General features: G+C 37.6%; 2 protein-coding genes across 6 annotated transcripts; both read left to right on the top strand.

The window, feature by feature from the left end:
• Positions 1-3,709: 3,709 nt before the first annotated feature.
• Positions 3,710-7,230, top strand: gper1 (G protein-coupled estrogen receptor 1). 2 transcript variants are annotated; one of them, XM_046040354.1, is made up of 3 exons: positions 3,710-3,796; positions 3,893-4,010; positions 5,145-7,230. In XM_046040354.1, exon 3 carries the CDS (start codon positions 5,554-5,556, stop codon positions 6,646-6,648), a length of 1,095 nt encoding a protein of 364 aa, XP_045896310.1. In that variant the 5' UTR covers positions 3,710-3,796; positions 3,893-4,010; positions 5,145-5,553; the 3' UTR covers positions 6,649-7,230. The 2 variants fall into 2 exon arrangements, with proteins under 2 accessions (XP_045896310.1, XP_045896304.1); XM_046040348.1 differs by having other exon boundaries at positions 3,726-4,010.
• A 3,669-nt stretch (positions 7,231-10,899) lies between these two features.
• Positions 10,900-25,331, top strand: unkl (unk like zinc finger). 4 transcript variants are annotated; one of them, XM_046033062.1, is made up of 16 exons: positions 10,900-11,039; positions 11,687-11,896; positions 13,666-13,842; positions 14,448-14,581; positions 14,693-14,828; positions 14,919-15,036; positions 15,475-15,559; positions 15,791-15,957; positions 16,335-16,523; positions 17,241-17,288; positions 17,438-17,615; positions 17,716-17,805; positions 17,895-18,131; positions 18,443-18,630; positions 18,736-18,993; positions 19,174-25,331. In XM_046033062.1, exons 1-16 carry the CDS (start codon positions 10,975-10,977, stop codon positions 19,327-19,329), a joined length of 2,436 nt encoding a protein of 811 aa, XP_045889018.1. In that variant the 5' UTR covers positions 10,900-10,974; the 3' UTR covers positions 19,330-25,331. The 4 variants fall into 4 exon arrangements, with proteins under 4 accessions (XP_045889018.1, XP_045889038.1, XP_045889027.1 ...); XM_046033082.1 differs by lacking the exon at positions 16,335-16,523 and having other exon boundaries at positions 15,791-15,948; XM_046033071.1 differs by lacking the exon at positions 16,335-16,523.
• The last annotated feature ends 81 nt before the right edge of the window (positions 25,332-25,412 follow it).

The following is a 25,412-nucleotide window of genomic DNA, read 5'->3' as shown; positions in this document are numbered from 1 at the left end:
ACAAACCGGGAGTGCATCCTAACTCACAACCTTTAGCAAATGAATCCAGACAGAGAGGCCTCGCAAAGGAAGCAACTGAAGCACAAGATGTAAATTCAGACCCATAGAGATCACAAAGAGGCGGAAGCCAAGGCCAGTCTAGAAGGTAAGAGATGACAGCCATGTAGCTGAAAAAAAACAGAACAACCTGTTACTATAAATACATTCGCTGAAACACACCTCACTATTACTTCAAGTAGTTAGGGTCGCCCTTACCCATCTCACATCAATTCAGCCATTGCTAGCACATGCAAGATCCTTTTTCTGGAAGATGGTCTTGGAATTACATTTTCCAGATGAGGCTCAGTGTTTACTTAACCTTACATTACCTTACTCATTCGGTCCCTTGAATGTGCTTCATTATCTAGAGAAGTCCCAGAATCAGTCAATGTCACAACTCCTCTTTTTAGCCCTTATTTGTATATTTATGTAGGGTTGTGACATATGCACAGTCAGCTCTCTTCTGGGCTTCAAACAGTGGTATCACATACAATTTGTTTGACTGTAATATGTAAGTCTTTCATCTGTTTTCACCAGTGTTAGAACAAATAGAACCAATTTGACATGCTCTGCTTGAGTTCTGTGTTTGAGTAATACTCACTTTATTAACACGGTCTCATTTCACATCTTCACTATTCAGGGATTATATGCACACTCTCCTTCCTTTCTTCCTCTCTTTGAGAGTCTGCACCACCTTTCCACTAGACTGACCTCTAAATCCCCACTCTCCCCTTATCTGTGTGAAGTCATGCGGACTGAATAACTGAGATTTCAGGTAGCTCAGAGAAGATCGCTCAGATCTGGCTTACTGAATGACCTCTCAGACTGTCTGCTCTCTTCTTTCAATTCAATTCAATTCAAATTAGCTTTATTGGCATAACAACAATATTGCCAAAGCATCATACAAACTACATAAGAACAATCAACCCCATACATTTCATTATACAAGTAATTAAAGCATAGGTGTGTGTGTGTGTGTGTTAAAAAAACATTTTAAAAATAAATAAATAAATAAATTAAAATATATTAAAAATTAAAATAAATGAAACGGAAACGTGTGTGTTATTATAATAATACATTAAACATTAAAATAAAATAAATAGATAATATCGTAAACGTGTGTGTGTGTATATTAATAGACAAAAAATTTTTTAAAACTTTTTAATTGATTAAAAAATAATAATAATAATAAATAAATAAAAAGAAATCAGTATCAAATGTGAAAACAATTACTAAAATATCAAACAATCAAAATAATTATCTTTTGAAAATTTGTACACTTATTTATCAGTTTCCACTGGTTGTCTTCACTTCATGACATGAGGAGACATTTTTCATACATCTTTCTTCATCTCAGCTGCTGAATCAACTTACTACCATAACTAAAATCATCTTCCACTAACCCACAGAATCTGTTCTCTGCTGTCTCCTCTCTTTGTCGAAAACCCAAACTTGTTTGTGCCAGCAGGGCTACCAGCTGCCGTATTGACCCTCTCTGCTCCTTCAGACCATCACTGCTGCTCTGCAGTGCCATTTCCTACCAAAATCTGCTTTCCAAGACAGCAGGCTGTGTGCCATCTGCACTCTAATCAGAGGTACTTCACTTCTCCAAGATCAAATCATTGCTTGACCTTTCTGTCAGATGCTGCCTTCATTTTTTTTTACTTGTTACACAAACACACTAACTATTCTGCACTTTATATTGTTTACTTTATTGTTGTTACTCTGTGTTTTTGTCTATTGTCTGTTTGCTTTTATAATTTCTATTCTATGTGCTTCTGCTTTCTTGCTTTTATTGTTTTAATCCATAGTTTTTTGTGCTTTTGCCTGTGCACTCTGTAATGCACTTTGGGTGGCCTTTGGGTATGAAATGCACTACATAAACATTTGCCAACTACTATGAGCCCCCAACTTTTCTGGTTTCAAGGCAGATACTGTGATCCTTTATGAATCACTCCACACAGAACTGTTTCCTCACACCTCCCTCAGTTGTCTTTGCTTTTCTTTCTATCTTCAGGATGTTCCTTGTCCTTGCTTGTCTGGAGAGCTATATGCTGGATTGTATATATTTTTGTTTTTGCCTCTCTACCTGACTAGTTGTGAGATACTGTGAGCAGCAAAACAGGACTGGCCAGAGCCAAGACATCAACTCAAGATAAGTAGGTTAGCACAAGCACTGAAAAGGCTAACATAAAACAAAGATTTGTAAATGCTACTTGATCAGCTGCAGAGCAAACGCGTGGGCAGGGTTTAAATAGACTGCCTTATTGCAAGGGTGCATTGGATATATACAGATGCAAGTAACATAGTAGTTGCTCCAGGAGCATGCGACCTGATGTACATAGCAAATGTTAAATCTCTTTGGATAAAAGTATCAGTTAAAACAAGTAAAATTTGCATCACTCCAGGTTTTTTAAAGTGATGCACACACCAGCTCAGTATGGCTCATCTTCTTATGTTAGCCCTTGAACATCAGCATCTTGATCATGGGTATTTTTACACATTATTACGGGATTTGACTTTGCAACTTTTCAAAAGCAGCTTCAGTAAATCTTATATTGTACCAAACCATACCAAGAACACTGTAGACCATGTCCGAGCTTGAGGTGCGAACGCTGAGAGTGCTGTGATTGCCCTCTCTTCAAATTCCTGACATGCACCCTCTCCACTGGCTCTGTGTTATTGTTGTTTGTATCACATTCAAAGCCATGGAGCTGGTACACAGCGCTGCCAAAGGAGCTACAACCCCATACCTCCAGGCAACGAGCAAGCCTTGGCCTTGACTTCTCTCTCCCCTCTGGCTGATTATGAACAAAATGACCTTCCCGCCTTGTGAAGACCTCAGAGTCACATTCTGTCTTTTGGAGGCAAACTGAAAATTGTTGTTGTCATGGAACACAGACCGTTTCCTCCTCTGCCTCCCTTTACGCCTCATTAGATGCCTCTATTCTAAGTGATTTCATCCAATTTTGCACAAGGATTCCAAAGTGATTTCCCCTACCCATACTGTCTGTATGCAGCTGCATACTGATCATTTAGGAATAAATCTTCTTGGCCTTAATCATAGCAGGCCTACGATATCAATAGAATATGATGCAATCTGTTCAGTATCAATATACAGTATATAGCTCTGGTGTGGCAGATGGTGTATGTCTGCATTATTGCAGGCTTCTGCAATTAATGCATCCAGGCTATCAAAGAGACACGACACTAGCCAACTCCACATCAAATAGGTCTCCATAGTCACGTCTTGGACACAGATTAGTTCAAATTATGTTAATGTTTCTCCCCTTGCCCAGGAGCTCCTTGTCTGTTCTTTTTCCCCCTTATTGAGAGTGAAGGCACACAAGGCTTTTTAAAGCCTTATTTGAATATAATTTTTGTTGAGTGTATTGAGAAATGGACACAAAACAAGCAAGGTTCAATGTCTTTTGTTGTGTGTTGTGTAGTCGATACAGGTCAGCAGGTAAAGTTTTTATAAACATATTGTTGGAAAAGCTAAGAAGGGCATGTGCAGTGTGTTTACATGGCCCTTAAGACTAAAAGCTAGACAACCCAGGTGAACAAATACTGCACAAAATATAAGTGGTTTCCATGACAACAGAACCTTGTTCGAGGCAAACTCCTCACTGTACTTATTAGCTGTCCAAAGTTTGTTTTGTGGAAAGAAATCAGCTCTCAGACGGTCCAGTTCCTGGATCTTTTTAGATGCTCAGCGGACCCTGGGAGTTACAAACCGGGCAAAAAAAGAAAAGAGGTAGAGAAAAGGGGTCCTGATGAAACATGGTGACAAACCATGAGAGACAGATCATCTCTTGCTTTTCTGTCTCTCCCACCCTCCTCTCCTCTCCAGACAGGGTTGGGCCAAACAGCAGGTGGTGCAGGAGAGAAGCCCGGACATGGGATTTACAAATCACTGGCTTTCTGCACCGGGCAAGCATGGAGGAGCATCAAATCCCACATTTTAAAAAGTAAGTGTTGCTTTTGATTCCCACATTTCAGCTACTATTTATGGTTATGGAATAATGTTATATTTGTTTTATTCCAATTTCAAGAATGGACAACAAGGACAGTCTGCACTAGGATTATAGGTGGTACACTGACTAGACTGTATGTATTTGTCAGTTGACAGTTATTTTGGTGTCTGTTCAATTTCAGTGTGGAGGAGGCATGCCCTAATGTCTTGCAAAATGAGTTGTATTATATGTCATCAACTAGCTCTTTATCTTCTAACATTATATACAGTATGTTTTGAGTGGCTGATTGTAGAGCTTCTATGGGTCATGAAACAAGTTCAGGTCGTTTGTAATTTTTAAAACTAAAAGTAAGCATGTCGTCTCCTACCTTCTCTCTAAAGGAAAGGCTGTATGCTACTCATGCTGTGATAATTATTATTCCTTTGTGCATATCCTTCAGAGCAGTGATTTAAAAACTATAACAGATAGTTTGGTGTAAGAGTTCTAGCCTGAATTTATCCTATTATATTTTGCTTTCACATGCATAGATGCCGTGTTGAATTACTGCTATCAATATTACTGTTAATAACAATGCATTAATACTGCAGAATGTTTCCTCTGGTGCATATAAAACTCTAAGGGCTAGGCATGTTTGCTAAAGAGTCCTTGCCAAACAGAATACAGTCTTTCTATCACCAGGGAAGGTCTGAGATTTTGGGCCTAAAAATTCACAGTGAATTTAAAACATAGATTTTGTGTTACATGAATTAAAAATTGTGTAAAGGGTTCACACAGAGGTTTGTTAAATGTTAATGACAAATATGCTTTCATCTCGCCAATTAATAGTTATCAAGTCAGGACAAACTGTTTTAAGTGAGCTCGGATTGGCTGAGGATTTCTAAGGAGGATTTCAATGCATCTGTTTAAGTCTGAAGCTTGAATGTTAATGTGCTTTCTAAGTTGTCAGCCGTCCATTTTCACCAAAGTGGGTTCGTGTCATTTGCGTACTTGATCTTCAAATGTTTACATTTTTTGTAGTAAAACAAGTGCTACAACTTTGAGTTATTCTCACTTAACTGCATACGAGATTGCTGCTGTGCACATAATTATCTTTCATGGTCTGATTTTTTTTTTGTCTTCTCTCCACAGCTCAGGTGTCACAGCAATAGCGTCTCTGGCCAAGGCTCATTGAATAAAGATGCACATGGACTTGAAGAGATAAAGCAGCACTCAAATCAGATGACACAAAAGAGGAGAAATAAGTCGACCCTAATCTCAGGACCACAGTTTGGACAGGCTGGATGATGTGAGTCATCAGGTTACAAAGGCCAAAGACAATTTTAAAACATGGAGGTGCTTCTGTTTTGTGTCTGGAATCTATTGGTAGATGAACCTTGATGTCAGCATGGGGTCAAGCAAACCGTAACCGTTTTGTTCCAGTCACCTGACTTCTGTCAGCATGCAAACACAGCATAGATGATTTGCCCTTTGAAGAGACACAACTGGGAACTAACAAGGTCTAATGATGTAGCAGCTACAGGTGTCTTACATGTAGCCCATGATTCCAGAGAGTCCAACCACAGTCAGTATGGAAGTGCAGACAACCTCTCTGGTCTGGATATATGTTAACAGTACAGAACAACTGAACACTTCATATGAGCATAATGCAACATATTTGACTGAACACTCAGACAAATACCAATCTTACGTTATTGGTCTCTTCTTGTCCTGCCTGTACACCATTCTTCTCTTCCCTATTGGATTTATTGGTAACATCTTAATCCTAGTGGTGAACCTGAACCACAGAGAGAAGATGACCATTCCCGACCTTTACTTTGTTAACCTGGCTGTAGCTGACCTCATCCTTGTGGCAGATTCCCTCATCGAGGTCTTTAATCTGAATGAGAAGTATTATGACTACGCTGTCCTCTGCACCTTCATGTCCCTTTTCCTGCAGGTCAACATGTACAGCAGCATCTTCTTTCTCACATGGATGAGCTTTGACCGATACGTTGCCTTAGCTAACTCCATGAGCAGCAGCCCGCTGAGGACTATGCAGCACGCCAAGCTGAGCTGTGGCCTCATCTGGATGGCCTCCATCCTGGCCACCCTTCTCCCTTTCACCATTGTGCAGACCCAGCACAGGGGTGAGGTGCACTTCTGCTTTGCCAACGTCTTTGAGATTCAGTGGCTGGAGGTAACCATTGGCTTTTTGGTGCCCTTCTCTGTCATTGGTCTATGCTACTCTCTGATTGGGCGGATCCTCATGAGGGCCCAGAAGCACCGTGGATTATGGCCACGGCGGCAGAAAGCCCTGCGCATGATCGTGGTGGTGGTTCTGGTGTTCTTCATCTGCTGGCTGCCAGAGAACGTTTTCATCAGCATCCAGCTGCTGCAGGGGACAGCTGACCCGTCGCAGAGGACTGCTACCACCCTGTGGCATGACTACCCACTCACAGGCCACATTGTTAATCTGGCAGCTTTCTCCAATAGCTGCCTCAACCCTATTATCTACAGCTTTCTTGGAGAAACCTTCAGGGACAAACTGCGTCTCTTCATTAAGCAGAAGGCCAGCTGGTCAGTAGTGAACCGCTTCTGCCACCACGGCCTCGATTTACACCTCCCTGTCAGGAGCGAAGTGTCGGAGGTGTGACTGTTAAGAAGAGGGACAATTGTTATGAAACTGAGTGCACAAAATATGTTAACAATTCTTCATCATATCAAAGTGATATATCACCCAGTGTGAAATATTACCTCAGCTTTCTTCATCTGTTTTTTTTAGCTTTGCCTCATAGTTGTACCAGTGTCTCAGTTAACCTGCTCACTTTCTGAACAAAAGCACCAAGAATGTACACTCATAGAGGGATGAAAATTATTTGATGTATGCATCTCTTTGAGTTGATAGCAATGTGCCTACAGTAGGCTACTTATCTGTTTATCTGCACATTGGATTTGGACATGTATTTGGTGTGGACTTCAGGTGGTGGGCAACAGTAAATTGCTAGTGAGTAGCAAAATGTCAGCATCTAACCTTGAAGTACAGCCAGTGGGCAAAGATAACTAATGGATAGAGAAGTGTCAGAAGAGACCAGTTTTTGTATAAGACAGACAGCAATGAAATCTTTTACATGGTATGATCTATAATACAGATCTTCATTTCAGTTAAAAATCCATATGTACTGTCATTTGTATAATGTAAAAAGAAAAACAAGGCCTAGCTAGTTTTGTACATGGTTTCAAGTCTTACATGGAATAAATAAAGGGTTATGTAGCTACAACCTTTATTTCTTATTTGTTATATTGAACTTTTTTATGTGGGATTCATCTCCAAAATCTGTTGTCTGAGTTCATACCTACTGTGGTTAATGTAGTAATGCTCAATTCAAAGACAGATGAGTTATTATCCCACTTGTCAGTTCCTTTTAACATGATGGTAGAGCAAAGAGGCAGGTGTTGTTTTGCCAGGAGGGAACAAGACTGCGTAAACACATCTTTCAGTGACATTCAATTGACACCATGAAGCTGCTTCAATCTTTTGTTCTTACCCGTCTTTTACATATATTGCACTGATAAACAGCAATGGCCAACTGTAGATGTAAGTAATGGGCCCATGACAAACTGTTTTCCATGTAAAACATAATTCATCTGCACATTTGTGGCTTGTTTTTCTGTCTGAACTGATTCAACTATTTTTTTTTCAGTTAATACAAATACTAAAATCAAACACACGACATCAGACATATTTTGATACTCATAGTGATCCCATCAGTAGTCATCACTGGATGTGTGGATTCTCTCATCATTTGCAATTTCATAAAATTCTTTTGACAGTACAAAGCTGCTCATTAACACATTGATTACAGGTTAATGTAATGCAGATTACCAGGACACACAGGTGCAGGTTTAAGATTTTAAATTCCGATCAGAGCCTCAATAGCAGAGGTTTTTATGAAACCTGCTATAACATTTTACAGCCTCAAATTATTTGTTGATCTGTCAGAGGAAACATAAATTATTTTTCTGTAATATTCAATTAAATTCAACAGTGCTCACAGTTAACTGCATTACATGAAATATAACAGGGTGTATAGAATATCCCCCTTTTTTATTTACATTTTTGGAAAAACAAACACTGCATGTCCAACAGGTTCTGTGCATTAGGAAGAAAGAGGTGGATGTATTATGTAGCACCAACAAAAGGTACAGTACAGGAAACTCTATCCCACCTATGTCGATGAGTGTACATCTATAGGACTGTATAAAATCTGTGCATTGCCAGCCTGCGGTGGGCCTGAGCTGTGTTTGTGCATGAGGCAGCCAGAGATAATGGCCTGAATGGGAAAACAGGAGTCCAAACCACAAACTGTTATTCCAGCTGTAACAGTCCCAGCAGCCTGGGAACGCAGCACTGAGGATCACTTGAGTGATTGTTTATAAGAGTTTTGCAAAAAATGCTAAACTCGTTGTGGTAAGTGATATGTTTTGCATGAGTTTTTTATCACACAATGTTATGTCCTTCCGTGCAAGTAAGCATTCATTCATGACAAAGGCAGGTTTAACTATAGCTTATATATTTGTATTTGTATTTACACACGAAGGCTAGAATTGTCTGTAAACAGCATGCCTTTCAGAGCCACAGAGGACACAAAGACAGGAAAACAGGCAAGTAATAATGCAATGAAAGCTGCCTACTTCATTTATATGAACAAGCAACACCTAGACACCAGAGCCAAGACCCTCCAAGTTCACCACTGTGGGAGAGGCAATGGATCATCTTCACATCACACATGCAAACACACACATTCGGGATACTGTGAGAAGACGTTGACAGTAGACTGTGTGTACAGCTGAGGCTACTAAGTAAGGTTAAAGGTTTGTGGTGACTGACGTCACAGAACGGAGAAAGGGTGTGACTTTCCCTTTGCTTACATTCAATACTTCCTTTGGATGATGGTATAATTAAACACTGAGTCTGTGAGCAAAAAAATAATTTGGTTAAAAAAAACATAATACTATATCTGTTGGTTATTCTTGCATAATATTGGGCAAATTAACATGTTAACTTTTAACTTTAACTTTATTGTCCACCTTAATGGAAATTTGTCTGGCAAATTTGACTTCTCTAAAACAAAAATACAATCATGACTCCAAAATTATCACACATATAAAAAAAAATACACAACACAGTTAAGAGTTCAACACAGGACCACCACTAAACATACAACAACAATTGTGCCATGAACTGAAAATAGAAAGCAGCGCAGCAGGTGGAAATAAAGTAGGTTACAGCCAACAAGAAAACTATAAATTTATGACAATCTGGCACTCTGCTTTGGCTGCTTAAAATTTGCACAAAATAAAGCAGGCAACATATGATTCTAAATAAAGGCATGCACCCTTAAAAATGTTCTAATGTAAGAAAGGTACTGGACATTGTCTAAGCTGAGTGGGGGTGGGGCATATCAAAGTAATTACAACTGGATAGTTCAGGGTTGATGCATAATTACAAGGTAGTGTACTCGGTGGACCTCAGCAGCTAAATAATGGATTAGACATATAATTGCATTTGTAAATTAAAATCCCTTACAGGAAAGAGGAGCTGAATAGAACAGATTAGCTTCCCAATACAGACGGAAAGAAAAAGGACTGGAGTTTGACATGCTGTAGTAACGATGAGGCGGACACATTCAAATTGCTTGATGACAATATATTGTATATTAAGGCACTTGAAAACAAAATTCGATTTTTAGCGCCAAAACTTAAATCACAAAATTGCAAATTGATGTTGAAGGCAGATCATAGAGTGATCGGAATAAATACAAAAGTAAACTTCTTGTAGTGTCTACTAGTGAACCATAAAAGAAAAAGCTTAAGGACTCTGCAATGCATGTTATATTAAACAAGCTCTGCTCTGCCAGATTAGTTGCTTTATAATTTCCTAAATAAGATCAGACTTACTTTATTTGTTATTCTACAAAGAACACATGCATTAACGCATGCATTACAAAATACTGTGAAATTAATATAGAACTATGGTAAAATGTAAAAATTAAAAAGAAAATTAATTTAAAGTTATATTTAGACTGTATGCCAAATGCAAAATGTATTGGCCTAAAGGATGTAGACCACTGAGATAAAAACCGATAAGCTGGTGATGCAAACAGTAGTAAATTGTAAAAATGTAAGCAATTAACCCTTGTCTATATTTCAAATCAAATAAAGGAAGAGGAGTAACCTACTGTATATCACAATATGTTGAGCTGCCTGTGAGACGATATGCCTTTTCAAATGAGGAAGTCTTAAGTTAACAAAAGTTTTTCATATCCTTCTTCATTCAGTAGGCACATGTTTGCTTTGCATATTGAACACTTCTAATTGGTTATTAAGGCATTTCATAATTGCGAGACTTTTACCAAAAAAGGTAATGAAGAAGACGTTGCTTACAGTTACCACTTATTTGGGGCAAGGCCATTTATTCATTTAAAACTGACATTGACATTTCACTGGTGTCTGATCAGTAATCTAAAATAGACTATTTTAGGACATTAAATTAAATTAAGAGATTTTTGCCAATGATACTGCAGATAATAGACAATAAGGAAGATGGAATTAACAGACTTGTTCAAAATGAGCCCTGAAGACCAGAGTTTAGTCTATAAAAGATACAGACTATAGCTTCCAGGATCTTTTGACAGAAAGGGTAGAATTTCCTTCACTGTTGTGAATGTAGGGGAAATATTCCTTAATTTGATTTCAAATGTAGCCTTTATTCAACAACAAAAAGAAACAGGTAAGAGGTAAGAGAATCAGATATGTCAAACCAGTAGACACAACAGTCTCAGAATTAAAGTATGTCACACAGTCTCATCTGTGCAGCGCCCCCTGCATTGATGTTTGCAGTGCGCTGGCGTGCAGGCGGACGTGCATGCACGCGAGCAACAGATCCGAGCGCATGCGCAATTCATTGTTTTGACTGAAAATGCCGTCGGTTTCGAAAACGGCGGCCAATGCGTCCCCTCAAACCGAGAAACCTACCCACTATACGTGAGTAAAGCTACTGCAGAGAAACAACTAAATCGCTTTTTGCCGAAAGCGTTATTTGCACGTGCACCTATACGCGGTTTCATTTCTTGCATTCCTCAACTATTGTGTGTGTTACAAACATGGTGCTTTTCCTGGCTTTGTGACTACCTAACGTTGCATAGCAAACAGCGACTGCACGCTAACGACATCAACCCTAATGTAGGAAACACGGGCGTCTTCAATCACTTAATAGACAAGCCAGTCCTTAACGGAAGCGTGAACAGTTGTTTTACAGACTTGAGGAAGTGTTTTGAATAATCCGTTGAATGTTAAACCGTCAACTCGGTCTGCTAAATTATTAGCCAGGAACTCGCTACCCAGTCTGCTTGTAAATAGCTCGGCCTTATTTTGAGTTCCTTCTTGCTACGCACATTTATAGACGTACGCTCAGGGACTTTCAACCAGTGTTACGTCGAAATACGTACGTAGTTTGCTCTCTGAATAGCGAGCTAACGCCAGTGACCCAAAATATATAGTAGGCTAAACTACTAGCAGCATAAAACGGCATCTGTCTCTGAACTAATTCCTTGCCTTTTTCTTATTTCTTAGTTAATAATTATTGTAAAACCCGGTTCCTGATGCATTTTATTGGTTTTCTCTTGTTTCAGATACTTGAAGGAGTTCAGGACAGAGCAGTGCCCGTTGTTCCTCCAGCATAAGTGTACGCAGCACAGACCCTTTACGTGCTTTAATTGGCATTTTCTCAACCAGCGGCGAAGACGACCCATAAGGAGAAGAGACGGAACTTTTAACTACAGCCCCGACGTGTACTGCACGAAGTACGACGAGACCACAGGCATTTGCCCAGATGGAGATGAGTAAGTCCCTGTTGTGTCAGTGTGTCACGATACAGCTGCTGACAGATGCCTGATGTTTTGCTGACATATTTGGGATGACGATCATTTCAGCTTAATGAAACAGATAAGAACTTAGTCAGATCAATACCACAAAAATATCGAATGCAATCAGGACATTTCCTCAGTGGTAGTGTTTCTGTTTTAAATGGCGTTGGGGTGGGATGTGTCTTCATTAAGAGGAAGTATGTGGATATACCTCTGGTTTCTTTGTTAAAGTAGTACTTAATTGCTTCATATTATGAGTTTTATAGTGACTGAACTTTTAATTGTGTTCTGTATTTTACAGTCTAACTGCTATGCAGCTAACTGTTCTGTATCGAGGATTTTGTAGAGGACTGAAAGCCTGTGTTTTTATGTTATGTTTGAGGGTCATTTTTATAGATTAAAACGTTATCTTAATTTCACCAGTGGGCTGTGGCTACAGCAGCACAAGTGTGTGTAGGATAAGCAAGCTCTCTGATTAATGGCAAATGTGCACATTAGCCTTGCTGGGCCTGAACTGGGGTTATAAAATGCCAGTCTGGTTGTAAAAAGCCAATTTGATGCAGGGACTGTTTATTTTAAAATGACCACCAAGAAAGGACTGTGCTTTTGTAATCAAACATTTGCAGCAGTGAAAAGAGTACTCTAAAGGTACGATGGATAGCAATATTGCAAGGGCCACTTCTTTGCCCTTTTTCTTGTTGCATGCATTCTCTTATGTAGAGTACCAACTAAGTGATCAGCCACCATTCTGATTGAATTCACCGTTTACCCACCTCTTTGTCTGAGATAAGGCTATTTGACAGTCTCTGGACGCCCTCCAGCGTTATATAGCATTACTGTTAATTTCAGCTAATGACAAGGTGTGACTTGATGCATAAATATTTTACTCCCATGCTTCATAATTTAAGAAAAATGTCTGTTCCCCACAGTGTTCCTACAGGAAGATACCAATTTAGTTTGTGTTTTGCACATAGCATCGTTTGTCCTCTGTCATCACGGGGAGAAAAACGGTTTCTAAACACATACTTTTGGCTTTAGAGGAGTCAAGCATTTTCATAACTATTGAGTAAACTGTCTAGTCACACAGAAACTAGATATGTGAATTCTCAAAAGGTGTGATAATGGTTTCCCCCTTTTAATTTTCAGCATGTAGAAAATGACAGCAGCCTCTATGTGGCTGGGAATTAAATATGGCACAGCATTTAATTGAGTCCCACATAGAAATAAAAAAGATAATTGAACTAATGTAAAATTAATGACTGCAATGCAATCCTTATAATTCCTCCTCTGCCAATGGCAGCTATTTTTGTATGACCTTATGTGTTGCTATAGCAACTGTTGCTGCTCAAGAAAGGAAAACTGGTTTATTCAAGGCTTATTGGCCATACATGTCTTGAGGCGTTGCTGGTGTGTCAGCGCTGCATTCACAGTAGAATCTTATTGCTCACTAAACATGTGTACAACTATAAGAATTTCTTCCTTTTATTAGAATTGATTATCCTCATGGTTTTCTAATGAATTGTTTGGACAGTGTTTTAAACAAAACACGCTGCCTGCACAGACATTTTAAAGTTGTACTTATATCATAAAGAGGAGCATTCAATTTAAAACCTAATTGTGCTTCATGTTTGATAAGGTTTTGGCATTTTTTGTTCATTATTTTAATGTCATGCCAAATCAGTTGTTATTCAGATGTTTTATCAACTGATGTAATACATTTTAATCTTGTTTCCTTCTTTCCTTAGCTGTCCTTATTTACACCGGACCACTGGTGACACAGAGCGCAAGTACCATCTACGCTATTACAAGACTGGCACTTGTATCCATGAGACAGATGCTCGAGGGCATTGTGTGAAGAATGGCCTCCACTGTGCTTTTGCTCATGGGCCACATGATCTCCGACCTCCAGTCTATGATATCAGGTGACACAAAGCAAATAGTGGCCTCTCTTTTCCCTGCCAAACTTTTCACTCATAAGCCTCACAGTGGAACGGACAAATCAGCCAATTTAGGCATAATGTAAACAGAATTCCTTTTTTGTGGGGGGTGTAATGGCTCCGCAGACTCATGGTTTGATTTGTAACTTTGTTTTTAGGGCTTGGCTCAGTAAATGACAAATAACAATACAAACATCAGATGCTAGATAAACATGTTTTATTGAGAGAGGTGTGTGTGTGTGTGTGTGTGTTTGTGTGTGTGTGAGATAATATTTCAATTAATATTACCGTGTTGTCACACCTGCCTATGACTAATATTATGACAACATATGTCAGATGCTCCATGCTCTAGTATAAGGTGTCAGTTGGCTTTTTGTTTGTCAAAGTATTTTGAGATTTGGGTTTAGCAGATATCACTTGAAACAACTGGAATTTAGCGTTCTAGTATTTTTAACAATTAAAGACAGCAAGCAAGTTTCTTTTTAACAGCACAATAAGTTTAAGGATGTTCAACCACAGTTTTAGTTTTTTTTGTTGTTGTTTGTTTTTTTAATTTGGGGATACAATTAACGTTCATTTCATGTATACAGAGAGATCCAAGCACAAGAGGCTCTTCAAAATGGGCAGCTGGGATCTGGTGAAGGTATTCCTGATCTGCAGCCTGGCGTATTAGCCAGCCAAGCTATGATTGAGAAAACTCTGACAGAAGACCCCCGGTGGCAAGGTAAGTAACCCCACTCTGATGAGAGTGGGCTCATGTAGTGCTAAATCACTTTTTAATGTCCTGCAAAATAAAAATAAAAAGTACAATAATACTTTGTCTTTTCTTTTGCAGATACCAACTTTGTTTTAGCCAATTATAAAACAGATCAGTGTACTAAGCCACCAAGACTATGCAGACAGGGCTACGCTTGCCCCCACTACCACAACAGTAGAGACCGAAGACGAAATCCTAGAAAGTTCAAATATAGGTAAGATGTGGCTCAGTTGAAGGCAAAATAAAAAATGGTTTTAAGTTGTGTAATTGCTACGGATTAAAGGTTCTGACTCTATGAATGCAGGTCAACTCCTTGCCCTAATGTGAAACATGGGGATGAATGGGGCGAGCCCTCAAAGTGTGACAGTGGAGACAGTTGCCAGTATTGTCACTCTCGCACTGAACAGCAGTTTCACCCAGAGGTGAGTGATTTTAGTTTTTCTGAAAATGATGTATTTTTCTGCCTGTCTATCTATATCTCTTTTATGTCTTGTTTATTTTTATTTGTTAAATGAGCTGTTTTATTGTGGGTTGGACTGCTGTATACGTGCAGCGTGACATACATTAGATCACAGCAGACGTAAAAATGTATCGACAGCGTGGGCTCTTTTACCCAAGCCTTAAAACTGACTCGCTACCAAAACAACCATAATAAATATAATACATAGTCTGAAACTGTTGTTGTTGACTTTGTAATCTTGCCACAAGTCCAAGATAATGTATTTATGAGGTTTTATTGTTTTGTTAATGGCATTGTTGCTCTTCTGATTCTGAACACTGTGGCTTATTAGTTTTTCCAAAGGCAGACACCCTAACTTTCTATCTCCTTGGGATGTGATTTGTTTTTCCTTTTCTTTAAGATCTACAAATCTACCAAATGCAATGATATGCGGCAAACTGGATACTGTCCCAGAGGGCCGTTTTGTGCATTTGCACATGTAGAAAGTAAGTGAAAGTTTGTAAATACTGTCACAGTACTCAAGTTGAGAATTACTAGTCTATGACATTTGTAGTTCTTTTTTGAGGTAAGGTAATTTTATACATTTAGACATTTCTTGGTTTTTCCAAATTTTAAAATCTGCATTCTGGGTGATTTAAGATTTAAACACAGCCGCAATGATTAATGTTATTAGAGATTGTATATGATGATTTTAATATTCATTTTAATACTTTCAGGAATTCCATCTACAGAAGAAACCATGAGCTCATTGCTAACAGCGATACAGTCAAGTTCACAGTCCCAGATGGGCTCTCAGCAGTATTCAGAATGTCCGGTCAGCGAGTGGAACAGTGGAGGCAACTCCACCACCAGCTCAACCAGTAGCAACGGACAAGTAGGAAGTGTATGTTTTCCCAGTCCTTCAATTGGAAATGTGTCACAATTAACTTAACCAGGGCACTGGATTTCAAGAGTAGACTCATTTCTTAAAAAGTTATAGACGCCTGCTTTTGTAGCTACATAAATCACAATACAGCTGATACAAATCAGCCATTTACTTCGATATGTTGTTTACTCTGCTCTCATTTTTTGTTGGCATGTTTTTTACACTTTAATTTGTCATTATTACTATTTTCTTTTACTGTTTTACATTTCTACATTTCTCATTGAAAGCGATATTTAAGATATAAGTCATCGCTTCCATAATCCATTCAGAATAATGGTTTTATTTATTAATTTTTGATCATTTTTATTAAGATCATGTGCACTTCTCTTTCTCAGGTTTCATGTTCTAATAGCTCAACTGTAACGCCAAGCTCAGGAAGCGACAGTTTGTTATCCCCAGTGGGATCCATCAGCAGGCCCAAATCCTTAACTAATAGTAGTTTATGTTCAGAGTCCACCACATCCAGTGTCTCCTCTCTGACGTCTAACTATCCTAAAGCTCCGGGCTTTGAACGTGAGGATCAGGTACACAGTCTGCTCTCTTCAGCTTAAGGAAGAATATAACACATAGACAGCTTAGGGCTTTACACTTAATGTATTTCTGCCATTCATTTTGAATCATTGTTTCATTTATTTCTCACTCATTATTTGACATGTCAGTTTCATTTGATCACGCCTTTTTTAGGTCTCAGCTTTGAAATTTTTTCATGTGTTCTTCGCTTCTTAACAAAAACTCAATAGTATCTTATCACTTGATGAGAGTTCTTGAAATATGAAGAAGCTATAAAGTATCAAGTTTTTACCTGGGGTGATTTGACTACAATCAGACTGCCTAAAAAATAAGTTCACAAGGCATAAAAGGCCAGGGGTATTTGTAATCCTACATTAAGAATTCTCTTTAGGTTTCACTGTTCTGCTGTTGTAATCTGCTGTTGTAATTACAGACTTTACTTAGAGCTACAAGTGGCAGGCAGAGTCAGGTTACATGATCAGTTTACACACCTTGTGATCGGATGTAATTCAGTAGACAGTTACCACACAAATCATGACAATAACTACTGAAAATCACGTTACCAGATACCAGGTAGCTCCATCGGGGCAAAGTGAATTAAGGTCGAAAAGTCTGTGTTTAATTAGAATATTTTATTTATGTCAGGTTGCTAATTGATATTGGCGGTCTGGGTGTAAGTTAGAGTTTAGTCACTAAAATGTGCCGTTTCTGTGTCATTCGATCATTTTTAGATTAAGAACAAGGGGCAGGATCAGAAATTGTTGGACCAAGAAAAACAGGTTTGTGTTTTGAAAAGGTTTCTTTGGGGAAATAGTGGTAATCTTGATTTATGTTACATAGCATGTAATATATTTATTTAATTTGAAAGCCTTAACAGTAATTAACGACATTGGGAATTAAACAGCGTCCTTCTGTGTTTTCCTTTTAGACACAAAATACTGTATTCTCTGCGGTGAACCCTTTGGCATCAAGCTTTACCTCCAGTATAACATCCAGCTTGGCTTCTAGTATTGGTTCCGATAGCTCTTCACCCACCACCTTATCAACAATGAATGCAAAAGCCACTCCTTTCTATCCAGGGAGCAACACAGTGGAGTCTGTCATTGGTATGCATATGTAAAGTCAACTTTAAACCAGTTGAGCTGACTACTGCATCCCTTTATTTTATTGTCAAATGTCAGCCAGATGTATTTTGTTTTCCTTCAGGATCCGCTCTGGATCTCAACTTCAGTGACATTAATGTTGCATCTCTTGATAAGGAGTTTGAGGAACAAGACAACAGTGTAGGACTGGCAAGTAAGGACACCTAGTTTGTTATTACTTTCAGTTTTTTGACCAGTTGATCACAAATGGCCTCACCATTTTTATTTACTTTATCCCCACAGGTCAAAGGGTGCTAGGTGGATCTGCTCCGGTTAACATTCCTGGCTCCCTGGCACGATCGTCGTCTTTTAATTCCTCGTCGTCACTCTCCACCTCCCCACTAAGCTCCCTCTCCCAGTCTCTGTCGCAGTCCCTGCTGTCTGGGACGGTATCGCAGCAAAATCAACCTTCAAACATGTTAGCCAAGCAAGAGCATGGGCTTCTGGGGACACCCACCTCCTCTTCCCAGAACTCTTTGGGTAAGCTGATAGCATCATACATTCTGCTCACAAAGTGAGCGCTTCAGTATTGAGCACTCCTTCCACTTTACTTACATGTGTAATCCAGTATGCATAAATTAAGATGAGAAATTTGGCAATTAAACTTTGATTGTGCAGGAAACAACATTTTAGTTTAACAAAGTAGTCCCTACAAAGAATAATCAATTTAGGATTGATTAAAAGAGTTTGAAATACCAGACAGCTGTGTGACACAGCTTCACACACAGCCTCTACTAACTGTTCACTTTGTGCTTGGTCTTCCTTGTGATTATAACTCATCACTCACCTAGGCTTGAATGGAGGTGCGAGCAGCATTTGGGACTTTGTAAGTGGCAGCTTTTCACCAAGTCCATCTCCAGTTTTCAGCAGCCTAACCTCCACAACCAGCACTGCTGATCTTGCTCGCCTTTTTAGAGAGCTGGACGAGGCCAAGAGGAAGATCAAACAATGGGAGGAGGCCTGGCATCAGGTCAAGCAAGTCAGTCTTTTAAATGAACTCTTATTATAGTGTATTTCTTAGAGCCTTTTCATAGATAGCATAGTTTTGTTTGTTTTTTAATCACAAGACTCAACTTTGTTCCAGGCCTGTGAAGCTTGCCAGAAAGACGCTCATGAAGCAAAGGAACATGCAAAAAAAGCCGAGGCAGAGCGGCAGCTGGCAGAACAGAAATGGGAGGAAACGGAGCGCAAGCTGAAAGAGCTCCAAGGGGACTTTGACGTGCTTTGTCGCACCCCTGGAACACCTCTTCTACGTAGCTATGGAGAGCTGGACCAGCTCCCCTTGTCAAAGCTTCACTCCATCCAGAATCAGCTGCGTAATGACCTAGACCTTATAGATGGGGTAAGGAAGACTAGATCACTCACCGCATTTCACTTGTAGCATCTACAATAGTTTTTAAAACGGTTTATCCAGCTATCATTCAGATCCACGTTTTGTCATCAAGCATGCTTATTTGAAAAGTCTGCATGAACTGTATTTTCCTAAGTTGCAGCTGATACTCATTCTTCTCTTCCTCAACAGGTAATATATCAGCTTCAGTCAAAGAAATGTATAGTTTGCCAAAAGCATGATCGTTGCATTGTTCTGCAGCCTTGCCAACATTATGTACTATGTGACAACTGTGCACCTAGTAAAACAGAATGTCCCTACTGTAGAACAAAAATATTGAAGTGGTGATGTACAATTACTCGAGGTACTATGTAAAGAATTAGCCCTTTGAAAAACTACTAATAGATATTACATTTTCTAAATAACAATGTCTGTTTCATACAGTGGTTGAATTAATTTAGAATAAAATGATGTTTGACTGACAAAACATAGTATTATGAATCAAATTGTGTACAGGGGTTTCAGTCATTATAGTATTTGCTCATTTTATGTGCACATTACCTTGGCAACCAGATAGCTTTCTGTATGCAAATTAGAATATTAAATTACTTTGAAGATTTGAGAAAAGGCATCGCAATCATGACTCGGGGCAGTCTAAAGGACATAAATGTGGTGTGGAGACATTTTGTTTATACTTTGTCATGAATTAATTTAGGCTAAACGCAGAATGTGGCTGCTTTCCCCAAACAAAATGCAATTATGCACTGCCAACCTGACATATTGCTCTTACCGTAAATACAAATTTTACAGATTTTTAAGAAAGAAAATGTAAAAACAGGACCGTTAAACTTTGTTAAAAGCCGTATACACAAAGGCATTGATGCGTGTGAGTTTGTATTTCTGCCCTCATGTTCTGCTGTTTATGGATTCTTACTTCACTGTACTTGTGTGGATACATCTCTGATAACCTGAGGTTGCTCCTTCTGTACTTAATGCACTTAAAAGTCCAACCACAGCAAATTTTTAACAAGACATTTCCACCGCAGCTTTTCAGAAAATACTGCGAAAATTTGTGTAAAGGCAATAAAAGGTTGTAGTACATCACAGATTCTTGTGATTGAAGAAAGAAAACATACTCACGGTAACTATAATATTATATCTTAACTGAAAACAGATTGATGTAGTTTTAAAAATGCACATAAAAGACTTGTCATACTGCAGGTCTTTAGGTAATTCTTCTTTCATTCTGAGGGTGGAACAAGTTTGATATAGTATCCTTTGTAATAATATCAAAGGGAGTGGACCTTGAGCCCACTGACTTCTGTAGGGGAATTTGAAAATGAACATTTTCCCATTGTGGATCAAACAGTCCCACACAATTATACAAAAATATAGACAAAGCCATTGTTGATATTTTACCACTATAGCTAGTGCCATAGGCATTCCAGGTTGGGATCTCAGATGCAAGGAAATCACTGTGTAGAGTTCACTTACACTTAACTAGTCCGGTGACGTTAAACATAAAATGGGCAAAACTCAAAGCAGATTTTTCTTTAATTAAAGAGGAATACTAAATCTAAATCAAAAAAATTCAGTTGGGAGGTTTGGGGAACAATTCAAGAAACCAGACATCCCAGAACCTGAATGTGACTGATACTAAATTTAGAAATCATATTTTTGTTTTAGCCTCACAGAATTCCAGAAAGAAGAAAAAAACCTTTGTGTACCTTTTACAGAGCTGTGTGTGAAATGGGTCGCTGATCAACTTCATTGTACCAGAAAATGCTTGAAAGTTTAGAAGCTCTGTGCTCTGAGGAATAAATACTCATGAATGATGAGAATATAGTAATCTTCTGAAGTATTGTTCATCAATAGAAACTGAATATGCAGAATATAAAAAGTTTCACATCCAGTGAAGTATTGGCGCTGATCCACACCTGTATCTGTAAATCAGACTAACCAAGGAAGCAACAAAACACATGAATGCTGAGATTGTACAATGTTCCTCTTTAAGTAAAGGCACATTTTCTAAATAAAAAAACAAATTTTCATTAACATTTTTTAATGCAGCCAGTCAAGCATCATTATTTTGACCAACTTTCTGAAGAAGATTGATTTCTTACTAAAGCACTTTGTTGACCTGGGACTTTATTATTAAAGGGTATATAGAAATTTGCTTCAAGCTGCTTTGTAGATGTTCTTTTGTGTCTTTTTTTAGATTTATAATTTTTTTTTCTATATAAGCTAATGTCTGAAGCTTTTGTGTGTACTGTGAAACATCATTTGAATATTTCATATTTCCTATTAACTCATGGCATGGATCTACATATTAAGGTTTCATAGAAAAGTACTTAATAGTTTCTACTTTCATAGTTAGATTTATAAAATTTCAATCAAATAAGTGCAAATTTAAAATGCATTTTAGGCATAACCAGCAGCTGTAATATCAGTAAGGCACATGCTACATGTTAAGGCTGTTATTCAATCAGTTAGTTTTGTTTTGTAGAGACTTATATAGCTTAGCCATTAGAGAAGCATGTATTGTATTTGCTAAAAGCCTGAGATGGTGATTTTTGTAGAAATCTAGCCTCTTGACCTTGTCTAGAACATATCGGCCTCTAACTCTAAAGTGCCTTGCCTTAGTTGAAAGGTTATGTGTAGAATTGTCAGAGCAAACACAAGTAGTTGAAGCTTGTCCACAGGTTTCTGCATAACATGTCTTGTTTAACTTTGCAGAAGCATCGACATGTGTATGACTATATGTGTATATATAAATATATGCCAGTGTATTTGGCCCAATCAAGTATTTTGGCAGAAGATTGAAAACAAACAATTGTCAGTACCTGTGGTCCTGACTTCAACCTTTAGAAATTAACCTCTCTTCTCCCCTCCCACTCATTCCTTGGCCGTGGTGCTCTTTTAGTGCAGCTTCAGTCTTTGAAATTAGGTTTTTCAATTTAACATTTGGGAGTGTTCAAAGAGAGTGAATTTGTATAGCAACATATAATGCTGTTTAAACAGTTGAGTAACTTTCATTTGTTTTTATTGTTATAATTCAGCAGTGAATGAAGAATTCCGTAGTTAACTTGTAAGTTGGATTCTGTTTAGGATTTGTGCTTAGGTTCCTCTAATTGAAATGACCTTCTACTGTGTTAAGAAATCTTTGTATTTTTGCTTTAAATTCAATAGAAATCATGTATCTACAGGTACACCTTTTGCTACTTATATGGGAAAATGCATTGTTTACATTCTCATAAATGACAATTAAGCAACTCAGAGGAAAAATATCAAGAGAGGTTGTGGTATTTTAGCATTTTCATGATTATATTACTGCATAAAAGGCAACCTAAACACTTCTGGTATTGCATGTTATGCGATATATTAACCAGCTACAAAAAAAAGAAAAAAAAAAGTCCGCACTGTGTCACACTGCCAGAATATTTGTATTGACTTATTTTTAGTGTAGTAAAGGCTTAATAATTTCCGCAAGCTTCGCTGCTACTGGAAAAGGTATTAATGTACTTTCTTGTTATACATTTAGATGTTTGAATGTTGTTATGCATCCACAGCTCAGATTTCAGAAACTGAAATAATCTGTCTTCTGCTCGACTAAATCTTAATTTGATTGAATTATTCATTTGTAAATGCATTTGAGTCAGTTTCAGTACTTTTATGTCACATAGAATGATGTCACAGACCTGTACTGCTGTAGATTGTCCCCTTTTTTTATTTTTAAATGATTGAAGGTAAATGTATTTTCCCCTAACACTGGATAGCAGTGTACAGTGCAGCTAATTTCACAGGATTCTCTAGTCTATTTTGTGTTGCCTGTGAAGCCAACTAAAATTAATGATGTCTAGTCAGTGTGATAATCTAAAAATGAACCAAAGTCGTGTTCTAGTAGCTGTCAAAAAGCTGTCAAATTTGTATTCTAAAGCAAAGATTTACCCTCGAACACAATTCAAATAAATGCTGAGGTATCGGACAGACGAGCCTGTAGTTGTGAACAGAGCCGGCTCTTGCCCAAAAGTTATAAATGGCAGGTCAGAGTACCAAGGCCATCCAGATGAAAGAGAGAAAAAGTCCAGCATCTTGTGGCAAGAATTCTGGGTTTGGATGGATTTTTGCATAGATATTTCATTCAGTAGGCCATATATCCTCATAGTGAATAAACAACACGACTATGGTAATGGATTTTGCTTACATTAATGGACTTGAGCCCAATTTTTGCAGTTTTACCAAAGACCTGTACTGTTGTTATTTCTTTTGTACTACATTTCATCATTTTGTTTTATTTCAATAAGAAACCTAAATTGATTTTAAAAAGTAATCACCTAGTACCTTAAATAGATAATGTTCATTAATAGTAATTAATGGCATCTTTTTCTAAATCTAAAGTTAGCTATAGTGAGTTGATACACAAATTATAAAAAAATGCATGGGTCAGATCCTTACAAAATGTGTATATGTATATTTGATTTTGTGTTAAGTATACATCAACGTTTATGGCAGGTTTGTGCAATACTGACTAGCACATGCTGACCTTAAGCAAGAATTTGGTGTCAGTTTAATTGTTATCTACAGTGAAGGAATGTGAAGGTGAATGACATTTGTGCTTCTGAAGTGGCCATATAAACTTCACTACAACTACTGTTTTGAAGTTTTTATTTTTTATTTTGCTCAACTACATTATCTCAATCACAAATTGATGGTTATGCATTATATGCTGTTATGATAGGCCTACAAGGACTGTAAGGTGCTTTCTTTATATCTGACTATTTGTTTTCTATTTCTTAAAGCCGTGGTCCAAATTAGTTTTTTTCTTTTTTGTTGTTGTAAAATTACAGGAGACAGATGATGATTGTCACAAGCATTAATGGCAGATACAGACATAATTAAAACTGAGTTATTGTTATGGTAATTTGTTGTTGGCCCTTTAATCTCTCCTAGTGGTCTACTCGAAAAAATAAATGAAACAAACTTCACTTGGTAAGCACAGCTTACATTTCTTTACATGTGTTAAATTTATCTCTTAACAGACCAATAACACTTTCAAGTACATTTGTGCCTTTAATAGTGTTAATTGGTATCATGAGAATACATCTCTGAGACAGTTTTTTTTTTCTGTCAGTCTGATGAAAAAATGTAACATGTTTAATTAGAATCAAAATTCCAGTGCCTTACAATATTTTTGTGGACCACAGTGTGATTTCTAAATGATCCTTTTGCATTCAGGCCACTGGAATCTCTAATGAGATTTTCTTCGCCAGTTCCACAGGCAGTTATAATTGACTGATAATCGTTCATCTCAGCCTGTATTTGCCATAAAATTCAAAAAACACAGCAATACTTAACCATTGAATACACAATTTTGATCTCAATTAGTCATTTGGCACCAAAAACTCAATTGTTTGTAAGGAAAAGCACCAAATAGGAAGACTCTTGTAAATGAACTGTAATAGATGTATCATTATGCTCTGCAATGGAATAGTTTAATCTATTTTGCATTATTGTTAGTTGCTGTGTTGTCTTTTTGTTTTTAATATTATGAAAATGGAGCCTGAAGATTTATGCAATCTTGTACATGTATATGAGTATGATGTATGGAGATGTTCAAATTAAGTGAAATACTAGTACAAGTGTTGTCAAAAGTAAATAATCTGAATGTGGAACCAGTTGTTCCATAAACTTTAGGAAAGTTCTGTAGAAATGTTATTTTAACATTGAAGCCCTGAAATATTGAATGTATTGTTCTAAATTAGATATTCAATGAATAGGTCACTGGATATTATGGAGCGCAGTTAATTCATTATGATGTAGCATCTAGTTGTGAACTGCTATTCAATAAAAATTTATTAGAACTAAAACAAATGCAAGTTTTCAAGTTTCTATTTGTCAGCATAATGCAGAAATATAAAGAGAGAAATGTTCTTTTCTCAGGGTAATACAGTGATTTAATAGAGAATGAGTTAAATCTGAGGAAACTGCATTTCATGGATTTATTAACTTAAATGTTAGTGGGTTTAGAAATAATTTATAGATTTAAAACATACGTCCCTTATTTTGTGACAAGCTGTGTGAATATGTAGGAAATTCTCTACTGATAATCGTAGAAATTATTCTGTTGGTATATTGATATTTTTTGTGTTTTGAACACAAAAATAGGTGCAAGTCTTAGAATACTAGATTTTTCTTTTCTACATTGAGGATTGTGTACCGCATATATTCTGTAGTGTACTACTAGTTTGTTAACACTTGTTCAATTGTTACACTACAGTTATGCAATGGTTTACAGAGTTCACAAAATTATTTTTATCATCTTGAAAATTAAAATAATTTTTCATCTGAAATGTGTGAATACTTTTTGTCTCAAACACAACTTGCAGAATAAAGTTTTTAAAATACTGTTTGTGCCTCAAGTCAAATGGAGA

This window comes from Micropterus dolomieu, linkage group LG02, assembly GCF_021292245.1.
Source record: "Micropterus dolomieu isolate WLL.071019.BEF.003 ecotype Adirondacks linkage group LG02, ASM2129224v1, whole genome shotgun sequence".
Taxonomy (NCBI): domain Eukaryota; kingdom Metazoa; phylum Chordata; class Actinopteri; order Centrarchiformes; family Centrarchidae; genus Micropterus; species Micropterus dolomieu.
This window is presented reverse-complemented; position numbering and strand designations above follow the sequence as displayed.